Here is a 14,259-nt window from a genome sequence, read left to right as displayed (position 1 = left end):
CCTCTCTCTGTAACTTAATTTATGTCCAAACATTTAAAATAGGGAAGAAGTATAGCATTGTGGTCAAGAGCTTGGTATTGGGAGCCAGGTAGACCTGGATTCAAATACTGGACCCACACTTTCTAACTGAGTGAGCTTGAGGGTGAGATATTTATCTCTGCTGAGTCTTGTTTACACATCTGTAAAAATGGGGACAAAAAATACCTATAGTAATGTCATTGGGACAATGTATGCAAAAACACTTAGGAAAACACCTGCAATTAGAAAGCACTCAAAAGAGGAGTCTCTATATTGAGTGTACTTAATGTTAAAATTTCATTTTGACTCATACTTGATCCTTTTCTAAGTTAACTTCATCACTGGTATGTATCGAGAAACCACAGAGCATGTAAAATTGCTCTGTAAACTACCATGACAAAGTTCACGGTACCCTCAAATTTGGAACTGAACGACATCATCTAATCTAATATTTCCTGTAGTACAGAGGTCTTTTCTGTGGCATTCTACCTGCCAAGTATCCACCTAGGTTCAAGGGATAGGGATGTCTCAACGTACCCATTTGTGTTGCTGAATTTACAACAAATTAATGATGAAAATAGCAATAAGAAAAACAATAACGTGTGCTTAACCATTTGTTCCAGTTGTTTTCTGAGAAAAGCATAGAAGAAGCCTTTTCCTCATGGTTACCCTTCAACTATTTGAAGACAACTGTTGAGATTCAGCCGTTTCATACACAAACACAACACACACACACACACACACATAGTATGACTATATTATGAAGCAAATAAACATAGCTATAAACATATGAAGACTCAGGAAAAAAAATCTTGGAATATTCAACTGAAATTAAAACCTTTTCATAAGAAAGCTGAAAAACTTTTCCAATAATGTTAAAATAACAACAACAAAAAACAATTGATTTTCTTTCTCCCGTTTCTCCTCTTTAGATTTCATATCTCTACGTGTAACCCTGGATCCTTTTAGTACTTCAGTTTCTGGTTGAATTATGCTAATTCTCTCAGAGGACTTTAATTCACGTGTAAAGATGTATTTTTAAATAGCTGTGCTTTACATATTTATAAGTATATTAAGTTCGTTAGCATTTTAAACTTGTTTTAGTAAAGTATAAATTTTTTGGTGCTTGATTTATGTGTATTTAATAAAAATCAATCTCTCAACTCCTAAATCCTTGAAATTCTTGATTTGCTAATATTTTCTTTCTTCTGATTGATGTTAAAACTATTAACAATTAGACAAAGTTCAATTTCTAATGAATTTGTTATCCACTTAATTCATTATATTTTAATTAATGTAAGCAAATTAAAACTACATTTTCTTTTTGTATACACAGTGAGCACGAGTGAGTATTATAACCCAATTTCTCTTTTATTGCCAGCTAGAGCTATTATCAGGGAGTTTATTGTGGACTTAGCTCTAACAATTAATTGTGTAACAGTAGCTGTCCTAGGAGTCAAATGATTAGGGAAAAAACAGAATGAAACTCAATTATTCAAAATTCCAGTTATCCAAAATTAGCATATGTTCCACACTATCTTGCCCATTAAAAATTCCTTTTCTCTTCAAGGCGTTAGTCATGCAAAGTAAAGCTCTGCCTCCTTTTCACCAATAAACTTGAGTTCTGATGTTGTCATTAAAATTCTTGTATATTGGTTTATTGCGTGGGCCTTTTGATTCTCAAAAAAAAAAAATCTTAAATATATTGACGTCTGCCTTTGAAGTTTTTACCTCTGGAATCAGTTAAAGTAATTTACCAACATTGTGACACTGCTAAATGAGAGCTGTTAGGAGGGGAGAAAAAGGAGGGGAGGTGTGTGGTTCTCCTCAAGTTTCGGAGGATATAACTTTCTATCATCATAGGCATTATGCTTTTTTCTCTAATAAAAAAATTGGTTCATTGCATTACTTAACACATAGCAATAGCATAGAAGGCGCTGTCAAAGTAAACTAAATAAATGCTCCCTCTGAAATCAATTGTCCTTGTGGGTAGTACAGATTATTATAATAGCAAACACCTGTACAATTTTTATTATGTGATAGCCCTTTATATATATCATCTAATCCTCAAAACAACTCTGTGAAGTTATGACAATTTTATTATTTTATAGATGAAAAAACAGAGGTGCAGTAAGATTAAGACATTTTCACCGTCACACAGCTTGTGAGCATTGGAGCTAGAATTCAAAGCTAAGCAGTTGGCTCTGTTGTCTGTCTGATACCGTAACTAGTTCATCCGGAAATTGCCTTCCTTCTAAAATTCGCATTAACAGTATTTATAAAATATATAATGTTTAAGTGAATGTGTATTTTTCCTAGGAGAATGAGTAATTGGACTCATATTATTTACCTTGAAACAACCTCCTAAGATCATCAGGGCTGGTTTGGGGTATCTATCCTGCGTGACAATATGATCAGGACACAAACTGATTAACTGGGATTGTTCTTGTAAGCTTTTCAGATTCCGATACAATTATCTTTTTTTAAAAAAGGCATAGATGCTTAATAAATATTTATTGGATAGACAGATGGACAGATGAATGGACAAATGAGGCCTGAGCAAGGAACCTGATTAAGTCATAATATGTTCATACTTACATATACTATTATATAATACCATGGCTAATGGTAGCATTTTTGAAATTTCATTTAAAATGATGTTTGCCGAGTGAAGGTATTTTCTTAAGGAAAAAAATCATCAAAATCAGATTGATTAACTTATAATTAAAAATCTCTGGCTTACTAAAATGTTTTTCTAGAACACGAATCAATCCAAAAATCTTCTGTGAAGTTTATCAAAGAAGATCTATGAATTCAGCACACTGATTTGTATTTTAAGATGTGACTATATGGAAGGCCTAGATTGATTAGATACCAAAAGTTACAGCTCAGTCTAGTCCGCTAGCTTTTCCACTAGGGCTACTTCAGTACAAATCAGAACTCTTGGTAGTAATGTTGGAACTCAAAGGTCCAGTTCACTTTTTGTTTATTTGTTCAAACCTGCAGCTTGTTTCAAAATTTGGGGATTCAGAATGGCTTGATTTTCACTGGGGCGTTCTACACAGTTGAAATGGAATGGCTTGATGTAACTGAATTTCCATCAGGTTCATGTGACCACCTCATGTAGACGAGGGCTTAATTTAAATTGCGTGTTGCCTATTAGTTCATTTAAGCTTATAGGATTTCAGTTTCTTGATTTAAACTTTATTATTTCCTTAAGGATAGAATCCACATTCAATTCCTTGAGCCTCTTATACTGGCTTCTTCCTTCCTAGTCTTTGGTCTAAAATCATTAATTACTGTAGCAGTGACAAAATTTTAACAACTCATCTCAATAACTGTGATTCTGGAAATATTTATGTGTTTTAATTGGCATATATACAACTCTGCATAGTTTGATATACATTTTTTCTTTACATCAATGGTTTTATTTTTATCTTGAACCTATTATTTCTTCATTTCTGTCATTTTAAAACTAAAAAGAAATTTCTATATAACAATTGAGAAAGGTCCTTTTATATGCTTTCAGTTTCCTTCCAGAAACCTTTTATGGTGGATAAAAGTCATCTTTAAAACGTATTCTCCATAAAAATGCTGAGAACAGGTAGATAATATTTCGTATTAAATCAGTTGAGTTACAAAGAAAACTAATAAAATGGAATTTATAATGGAAATAAAAACTGAATTTACTATTACTCCTCAACAGAAATATCCATTTCTTTGTTTTGAGATCACATTTCCTCAGAGAACATAATTATTTTTAATTTTAAAAAAGATACTTTTATTAGTTTGAAAGGTTTTCATGTTCATTAGGCAGATTAGAAAAGTTTTAGAAAAGAAAAAAAAAACATGAAATAGAAAATGTCTTATTGACCTAATTGAACATCTTTAAATGCCACTGAGGATTTGCTGATGTTTTTAACACCTGTGTAATAATGTTGCCCTTTAAATGTAACTGGTTAAATTTTCAAAGCTGTGTTCTGGGATTTTGCCATTTGATGTCCATTAATATCAATTGGAATATGTGGCCAAATCCCTGTGTACCACTTTGAAATTTTACCCCTTAATGTTAATGATAGTCTTCTAACAGTGCAGTTAGAAATAAATTATTTATCTGCTTAGCTCAAATTTCCTTTACTCTCTAGGGTCAACTAAACAAAGAAAAAAAAAGAATCCCAATATTTCTTTATTACTTCAAAGTAAGATGTATGTACAGAAGCCATCAGCTTAATATGTATTGAACATGTCAATAATATTATGCGGATAGCTGTATGTCTATCTAAAAGGTTTAACTTACTGATTTCCTTAAAAATGCTCTCCTTTAACTTTTCTTCTTACTTAGATTTCTTTTTAGTATAGCTAAAGATTTGTGTACGTAAATGTGCATATGGTTTTCTGCTACACATTCTCCTGTCCACTATGATGGCCTTCTTTATGGTTAAAACATACAAACTAAGAAGAAGTCACTGATGAATATTTTGAAATAAAAATAGAATATTGATGTTCAGTTTCTAATTTGCCCTAACTTAATGCCTTGTATTTAAATGTCAGTTATGGAATTCTGAAGTGTCAGCATTGAACGTTCTTGACTAAGAAACACTAATATCTAGAGGAAGCTTTTGTAGCTGTGGGAGCAGTAAGTAGACATTTCCACAAATATTTTTGGTGTTGAGTGCAAAGGCATCAGTTACACATAAATTCACTTTTATGTGAAATGGATATGAACAGGATAAAAAGAAAGCCACTGATTTTAAGTTTTTTGTGCTTCCTTTAAGTGAGCACTCCAATGAATACATATTGATAATGCTGGTAAAGATGCTTGTGGTGTTGGAGATGATGATCAAGTACTCACCGCATGAGGCTGCTTTTACCAGTTGCTTGCTTCTGTTGTTTGTGGAGCCCCAGTTTGAGACAATGTCAAATTCTTGCACAAATAGAACTATTTTTAGTTCAGAAAATGCCTTTAAAGACCATTAGCTTATTAATATACACTAGAAATATCAAATTATATTGCTATGTTATGAAAAGATTAATTTACTCCAGGATGTGTTAACCCTTGAAAGTCGAAAGCAGCTTTATTACAGTATAATCATTTTAAAAATGACCCCAAAGTGTTCTGTCCACCCATGCAGTTTTCACTACAATTAAGGAATAATATATTGGTAATGTCTGGCTGAATAAAGTATAAAAAATTAAACACATACTCTCTACTGAATTTTCATAAATTCTCTTTAATGTGATTAAAACTTTCTAATATATGGAAAATTAGATTAGGCTTACCATGTTTTATCAAATTATGGGAAATACTTGTAAAAAGCAATAGGGAAGCTGTAAGTTCATCAGCACCTGGCTTGTTTTTACCGTATCTCCATTCACACCAGCTGCTTTCTACTTAGAAACGTAGCAGAGCTGTATGTCTGTTTATGCACTGTATATGATTGTTTTTCTTTTTCAAAATCTGCTGTTCCTTGTTCTTTTTAAAACAGATGCTTGAATGTTCCATACAATCTTTTATACATTACTGTATTTCAAATTATAATATGCATGTATTTTATGTGCGACTTCTAGGGTTGCTATACCCACTTGCATAACACGTCTGCATGCAATAATAGCATCAGAGTCCTTAAAATAAATGCACATCCATTTACAAATTAACATACTTTGAAACATAACGATGTTTGTATATTACGTATGTATGTATCTTAAATAGAGCTAAAGAGATCTGAATTTTGTCTAGTACAACTCTGCCATCACATGATGGTGATTATAAGGCAATATGCTCAAGAGGTCAATATGCTAACCATTGATCATTCTCATTTTCTGTAGGCACAGCAATCAGACCCATTGCTTTGAGGGCCGTGACCGCCATTGCTCGTGCTTTGCCTGGATTTCCCATTTTGGCTACCGGTGGAATTGACTCAGCTGAAAGTGGTCTTCAGTTTCTCCACAGTGGTGCTTCTGTCCTCCAGGTAGTACTTGTGTTTGTCTGTCCCTTCAAAAATCTTTGCCTAACAATTACAGTGCAAAGTATGTGACAACAAATATATTCTTATAGGATCTCTTGAGAAAGAGGCAGTGTTGGACCAAAATGGCACCATTCATTAAGTTCCTGTTGTGAGTTGAGAGCAAACCTAAGGTTCATTTCCTGTCCTGCCGAGGGCTTACAAACCCTCTATCTTTTTTGAATGTATTCGCTCACCTCTTTGTTTCTAAAATAAAAGAGATCAGGTACCAAAATGCATACTGTACTACTGCATAAAAACCAAATACATGAGGAAATCTGGATAAAAATAAAATCTTGGTTGAAATATAAAATGAAGTCAAGAGTAAGTCCAGTACACAAAATCTATGCCATAAAATACTGGAGGGATTACAAACTTGACTCTGAACTTCCTGACAGCTAAAGCAAGGAAATTACTGGCTTCCTAGCTTTCAAAATCTGAAAATAAATTGGTCATTCAGCTTCTTGTGGTACAAAGCTAAGGGAAATTCTTCCATTGTCTTCATGAAGGGATACTTTGCGATCTGGTACACTCTACTCTTAATAGCATTGCTACATTAAAATTACTTAATTTTTATTACTTATACACTTGCATTTTATAATGTCGCTCAGCATAGGCCCAGTACAGTGCCTTGGCATGTTATTGCATAAGTGTTTCTCTGAGGGGCCACATATGAAGGCTTGGATGATATGACTTGACCAAGGGATAAAATTTTTTACATGATGACTAGGCCGTGACCACTCAGGTAATCCTCTATTGATATGACTTCTTACTAGCATTGATGGTAATTGGAAAGCAGAGAGTCTAGCATCACTGATATTCTCTGGCAAGGAAGTGGAGTGTAAATATCTTGTGTTGCCAGTTTGATGATCAGAGTTAACATCCTCTTAAGAAATACAATCTAATGTGGAAATAACATGTATCAAAATGCTAATGGAGGCAGACTTCGGCTTCCAAGAAGATGGAGTAGATGTACTTTTCCCTATGCTTCCGACTAAATATAATGAAAAATCTTTATATGTAAAACTAACATAAAGAGACTCTGAAAAGTGGAGAGAAGACAATCTTGCTAGGGCATTCAGGACCCAAGGAACAACACGGTAGTATTTCCTGGGGTTTCTTTTTGCCTCATATATCCCAGAATTGGATCCAAAGAAGCCAGAAACCAAGAAACAGCAAGTACAGACAAAAAAATCTGCTCCTTCTAGCCAAAGAACCAGGAAAAGGGCAGCCCAGAAAGACAGAAAACTTCTAGATAATATCTATTCTACTCTAGCCAAACATCACAGGTAAAAACTGTGGCCCTGCCCCCATCCACACACGCAAAGGACAAGTGAGGTCTTGGACTTCCACCTTCACGAGGCTGTAACAAGGCAGCCCAGTATCCCCCTTGGGCAGTAACAAGCTCCCCAATGTGGGAAGCCTGGATTTCCACCTCACCTGAAAGTAGTGAGGTGTCCCTTCTCCTCCCTGCTGGGGTAGTGTCAGAGGTGGTTTAGTGGAAAGTCAGGACTTTTCATCACCACTCAGTGGTAACAAGACCACTGTCCTTCCACCACCACCGTGGTGAGACCCATGGTGTGAGTAAAGGCCAAGTGGGATTAGTAACAAGGCACTTCTGCCCCTCCTAGCTAGGAAGGTATTAGTGGAGCCCTGATGAGGAGCCGGAACTCCCATCCTCTCCCAGCAATAACAAGTGTCAAAGGAGGCTAAGTAGGGAACTTGGGCAGTGACGAGGCAGCCTCTGCTTCCTCTGCCAGGATAGTGTCAAAGAAAGCCAACTTAAACAGAAGGTTTAAGTATGATCAAGAGTCTCTTAGCATAATACCCAAAATGTCAAAGTTTCAATTGAAAATCACTCTTCCTACCAAGATCCAGGAAGACCTCAAGCTGAATGGTAAAAGACAATTAATATATGCCAACACCAAGATGACAGAGATATTAGAATTATTTGACAAAGATTTTAAAGTAGCCATCATAAAATTGCTTTAACAAGCAATTACAGACATGTTTAAAACAAATGAAAAACAGAAAGTCTCAACAAAGAAACAGAGGATATAGAGAAGAACCGAATGGAAATTTCAAGACTGAAAATTATAACTAAAATGCAAAACTTAGTTAATGGGCTCAACAGCAGAATCAAGAGAACAGAAGAAAGAATCAGTGAACTAGAAGAGAGAGCAATAGAAATTAACCAATCTGGGGCCGGCCCCGTGGCTTAGCGGTTAAGTGCGTGCACTCCACTACTGGTGGTCCAGGTTTGGATCCCGGACACGCACTAATGCATCACTTGTCCGGCTATGCTGAGGCGGCATCCCACATACAGGAACTAGAAGGATGTGCAACTATGGCATACAACTATCTACTGAGGCTTTGGGGAGAAAAAGGGGAAAAAAAAAAAAAAAAAGGAGGAAGATTGGCAATAGATGTTAGCTCAGGGCTGGTCTTCCTCAGCAAAAAGAGGCAGATTGGCATGGATGTTAGCTCAGGGCTGATCGTCCTCAAAAGAAAATAATAATAATAAAAAAAAAATGAAGTAGCCAATCCAACAACATAAAGAAGAAAGACTGAAAAAAATAATGAACAGAGCCTCAGGGAACTGTGGGACTATAACCTAAGATCTAACATTCATGTCTTCAGAGTGCCAGAGAAGGAGGGGATGAAAAAGAAATAATGTCTGAAAAGTTTCCAATTTTTGCAAAAGACATAATCCTACAGATTCAAGAAGCTGAATGAACCCTAAATATGATAGATCTAAAGAAATCCATATCAAAACACATCCTAGTCAAACTTTTGAAAACTAAAGACAAAAAAAGGACCTTGAAAACAAGGAAGAAATGACATCTCACCTATAGGGAACAAACAATTCTAATGAAAATAGATTCTCACCAGAAACCATCAAGTGCAGGAAGTGGGAGATTTTTCAACTGTTGAAAGAAAAGAACTATCAACCCAGAATTCTATATCCTTCAAGAATAAAGGGGAAATTAAGACATTCTTAGCCTAAGAAAAACTAAGAGAATTTATTGCCAGGAGACCAGAACTAAAAGGATCGCTAAAAGAAATTCTTTAAGAAGAAAGGAAATGATAAAAGAAGGTACCTTGGGACATCAGGAAGGAAAGAACATAGAGCAGTATCTTCAAGAAGAATCTGGACAATAATGGATGTCTAAGCTTGAATATCACCTGAATTTTTTTTCATGAACACAGAAAAATGCATGGACTGGAGGATACAAGTGAGTTATGAACGGGTCCCAGAAAAGATGCCTGATCATTCCCAAACATGTATTCTTGGGCAAGTCACACATGGGGGTGAGGATTGTTGACTGTCTACAGTGTGCTGGTTCTAGCTGCTGCTACATACAGTCTTTCCACATCTACCTGAGAGTGATATAGTTTTATACTACCTTGATAGACATCAACTGAGATTTGAAGGCTGAATATAGTGTAGCCAAAGTCACATGACTAGTGCTAGAGCAAGAACTCAGAACTAAGGTTTTAACAACTGTAAAACCAATGATCTTCTAACTGGTCACACTGCCTGTCCCCCCGCTAGAACCTCTTAGGTGGGAATATCAGTGATAGTCAGGTCTTCACTGCCTCCTCAAGGCTTACATGTTCAGGCTACAGCTAATTCCTTAGAGTGAGGATTCGAAGAAGAGAAGAAATGTGAAAACATGGAAAAGTAAATCAACATGATTTGTTCTGAGTACAGACGTGTACTCAGGGTAAGGACCATAGTCTGTTAGTATTTGTAGAGTGCTGTGTGTCCTCATAAAAATGTGTGGTGAAATAATCACTCAAACTGCAGTTTCTACTTAGGCTCATCTTGGATTGAGAAGCAGAGAATCACTCAGAGTACCCAAAGAAAATGGAGCCAATTGTATTCTATACATGATTGGAAAATGAAACTGGAACCTCAAGAACCAGTGGGGCAGCTCTGGGGAGAGACCTTCTCCATCTGTCTTTTGTGGGCCCTGTGATTTCTCCCTCAAAGGAATCTATAGTTTTGTCCACTCTTTGTCTCTCCATAGCTTAGTCTTTGTTTCTGCCTTCTCTGAACTTCTGCCTACCATGTGCCTCTTAGGCACACTCCACATGGTAGTCTTTCAGCTCCAACTTCTACATGAAATGCCTCAGTAGCTTAATATCTGTTGGCTCAGATTTTCAAAAGAGGAAAACGGGCTCAATTTGTCTTTTCAAGCCAGGCCCCATCGTAAAACAAACACTGGTCACCTGATGTATTGACTGCTTGCTGTGTAGCAGAAACACACTAAATATTTATTGAATGAGTTTGTTAAATGAATGTGCTTGAGTTGTGACTTTTTTTGTTGTTTTTCCCAACTTGTGAAGGGAGAATGAAAGAGTTAACATGGTATAAAAAGTGGTTACCAAAGAACTGCTCCTTCAGCTTTGGCTGGGAATGGCCCAGAGACTTTCCAGCTATGTAATATATTGGCTCCCAAATGATTTTGTTAAAAATGTAAAGTTCCAGAGGCTGGCCCTGTGGCCTACTGGTTAAGTTCAGTATGCTCCGCTTCGGCAGCCCAGTTTGGTTCCTGGGCGCAGACCTACACCACTTGTTGGTGGCCATGCTGTGGTGGTGACCCACATACAAAATAGAGGAAGATTGGCACAAGATGTTAGCTTAGGGTGAATCTTCCTCTGCCAAAAAAAAAAAAAAAAAAAGTAAAGTTCCAGGCATAGGCTTTTACTGGTAGAAAATTACAGATTATGTATCAATTTTACATTAGCTTAAGTCAGATTTTTATTCAGCCAGAAAATATTTTTAAACCAATTTTAGCTAAAGTGTGAACTAAAATCAGTATTAAGATATATTTAGGAGAGTTGTAAATGGGAAAACCCTTTAATTTAGAATTTTGGCTTGGCATTTGAGTGGGGTGGAGAATGTGTAATATTTCTGTCTCTCTTCCATTGTGACTGAATTTCACCCTGTCCCATTCCCTAGTCCTGGGTTAATCTAACCTTTCATTTTCTATACTTCTGGGCTGCTGAGTATTATTAGAGAAGTTCAGGTGACTCTGCCAATTGGATTTACTCCAAATTCACGTTTAACGTCAGCTGGGCGTTGGGTGCTAGTCAGCATCCATTTTTATTTATCTTTTTAAAAAAATTTCCCATCAAATTCCCTCTGGCAGTTAGTTCTAATCTTTTTCATACACCTCAAGGCCCTAAACCCCTCCGTCATCACCCTCCCATTTCTCTGATGGCATTTGTTCACTGGCTCTTATTACCCAACTCAATCCCCTTCTCTGGTTCTATTTAAGAGCTCTTCCTCTTAATATCTACAACTGGAAACTATCAAATCTACCTTTCTAATTATTTCTACTCAGATGGGAAATTTGTCCTGATAAAATGCATTTTTTACAAGACGTGATTAGACAAATGAAATGTATTTAAATATCATGGTGATGGTGCTGATACACTGGAGTATAGAAAGAGAAGTAATGGTTACAGAAATAGTGATATAAATAAATATTTTGATTCTGATTTTCTTGATACACATACATAGACTATGTAGATAGGTGAGTTCACCACTGGAATAAGGATTTATACTCAAAGTAATTTCAAATTCAGTTTTCAATGAATTCAATAACTATGACCTTCTTTGTGACTTTAGAAAAAGTACTGACATTTCAAAAATAAGAAGCTAAAATTTTTTTCCTAAGTTGGATAAGTGTGATAGCACATGCCTTCCTTGTTAATCAATATGCATCATAAAGAATCGTTCATTTGGGGCCGGCCTGGTGGTGCACGCGGTTAAGTGCGCATGCTCCGCTGTGGCGGCCCGGGTTGGCCGGTTCAGATCCCGGGCGCACACCCACGCACCGCTTGTCAGGCCATGCTGTGGGGCATCCTATATAAAGTGGAGGAAGATGGGTAGGGATGTTAGCCAAGGGCCAGTCTTCCTCAGCAAAATGAGGAAGATTGGCAGATGTTAGCTCAGGGCCCATCTTCCTCCCAAAAAAAAAAAAAAGAATCATTCATTCAATAAATATTTATTGAGAACCCACTACATGCCTAGCATTGTTCTAGAAATTTGAAATTCTTCTGTGAATAGAACAGATAAAAGTCAGTTACCTCATGGGGCTTACATTCTAATGAGGGGAGAGATATAATGTATAATAAATATGAAACATAAGTATGTTATCTGGTATATAAGATGACAAGTCCTGTGGGGGAAAAAAATAGAGACCTCATTGAAAAGGTAATATTTGTATAAAAAATTGAAAATGGGGGCCGGCCCGGTGGCACAAGCGGTGGCCCAGGTTTCGCTGGTTCAGATCCTGGGCATGCACCCACACACCACTTGGCAGGCCATGCTGTGGCGGCGTCCCATATAAAGTGGAGGAAGATGGGCACGGATGTTAGCCCAGGGCCAGTCTTCCTCAGCAAAACAAAAAAAGAGGAGGATTGGCAGACGTTAGCTCAGGGCCGATCTTCCTCACAAAAAAAAAAAATTGAAAATGGTGAATCAGGGAAATTTTTATTGAAGGAAATACTTAGGTTGTATCATCACTTGCTTAAATTTTTGCTAATTTAGAGTTTAACTGAAATATAAAAAAATCACAAAATATTGTAGATCACATTGCAGTTTAGAAACAGAAATGCCTTTTAGGGTTTCAGGTTACATTTTAATGGACAATTTTTTGTTTTTGAAGCCTCCTTACCATTTCTAGGAATGTATTATTTCACAGTGACACTGTTTATTTCTATTATCTTATTCTATAACTTGCTTTGACAAGGATTTAACATCTCAATGGCAAAACATCCAATAACTCTACCTTAAAAATGCTTTAGTGAATGTTGAATATGAAACCTAAGAAATTACTAGAAAGTAATTTAGGTATTCCAGATCATTTCCCTAGTACTACTTTGGAGTGAAAATGTTTACTCCAGATGCAACACTGTAGCCAAGAAATAAGGGTCAAAACCGATTATGGGTCTGTGTTCTTAGATAGCTGCTCTTATAACTTTGTCAGTCAACTCAACTGACTTCTAATTTATTTAAGTGAACCCCAGTATCTTTGAAATCCGATTTTTCTTCTTACTTGATAGGCTCTCATTAGTTAGAATATGCAAGTTAGAGCTATAAAAAGGATAGATGAAAATTAATAATGAATTTCAGACACTGAAATTTATAAATACCTCCTTGTTAAATTCTATTCTCAAATTCTTTATAAACTCTTAAGATCTTAGAATCTTTTGAGAGGCTGCTCTGAAGAAAAGAAGTTTGTTTCTGGCTGTCAATTAGTTATTCATGAAAAAGATAGTAAATAAATAACTTGAATAATTCCCTTCTAAAACAGTTTGAAGACAAGACTTTTATAAGCACTGGCTTTTTTTTACCTTTAGTTTTAGTTTGTTGGTCCCAGATCTAGCCTTCCCAGTGAGTCCTATATCCCCTTCCTCTAATCAAAGTACTAGTCTACAATTGCTTTTAATAAAAACTGTTTAGTGATTTCTATCACGACCAAAACCAGACTGAGTCAGTTGCTTTTAGTGATAGGTTTCATCACTAAATGTTCACTCTCCTCTATTGTATGTAGATAGAGAATACAAGTGCTATACTACATTTTTTTTCACTGAATGACTATGGGTTTCTATAATTTAATTTAATGAAATTGCCATTACAATTCAGTCTCTTAAGGACTTTGATTCAGGACATCAGAAATTATAGGAAGCCATCAGTTCATTTATGTACAATTATGACCTGTGCCTTCATTAAGATTGTATGGGTGGGTTTTTTTATTTCATTTCTTTTGTGGGGGTTTGTTACTGAAGTTAATAGAAAATCCTGAAATACCACAGAAAGAGGGAGCATAGTGGGCATTTGCTGTGAAGAGTCATGGTCACGTGACAGAAACTCACTGGACTTAGATAACCAAATCAATTTTTGACAATAATCAAAGCTGCTCTAATGGAGCTAGTTCAAGCTAAATGGAATTTTTTAATGTGATCAAGAGATGTATTATTTTATTAAAACTAGAGAAAAAGAAGTAATTGAAGCAGCATGATGACACTGTTTCCACATGGGTGCAGATGCCTTACCGGCATCCTCTCTTGGTCATAACACACAGGAAGACTTCAGTTCTTCAACTATATTAATAGGGGTCTTTAGGTGATAAAAAAATTTTGCTTACTATATTCTAAATTTTTATTAGGTAGGTGGAAAATATTTATTTCTTATTTTTTTTCCATTATCATTCACTTTAAA

General features: G+C 35.9%; 1 protein-coding gene across 1 annotated transcript in view; it reads left to right on the top strand.

Moving 5' to 3' along the window:
* Positions 1-14,259, top strand: part of DPYD (dihydropyrimidine dehydrogenase) — a 776,746-nt gene that overhangs the window by 627,105 nt on the left and 135,382 nt on the right. The window contains exon 19 of the mRNA XM_058538603.1: positions 5,845-5,987. Coding sequence (XP_058394586.1) covers positions 5,845-5,987 — 143 coding nt within the window. The remainder of the gene's footprint in view (positions 1-5,844; positions 5,988-14,259) is intronic.

Source organism: Diceros bicornis, chromosome 4 (genome assembly GCF_020826845.1).
Source record: "Diceros bicornis minor isolate mBicDic1 chromosome 4, mDicBic1.mat.cur, whole genome shotgun sequence".
Lineage (NCBI taxonomy): Eukaryota > Metazoa > Chordata > Mammalia > Perissodactyla > Rhinocerotidae > Diceros > Diceros bicornis.
This window is presented reverse-complemented; position numbering and strand designations above follow the sequence as displayed.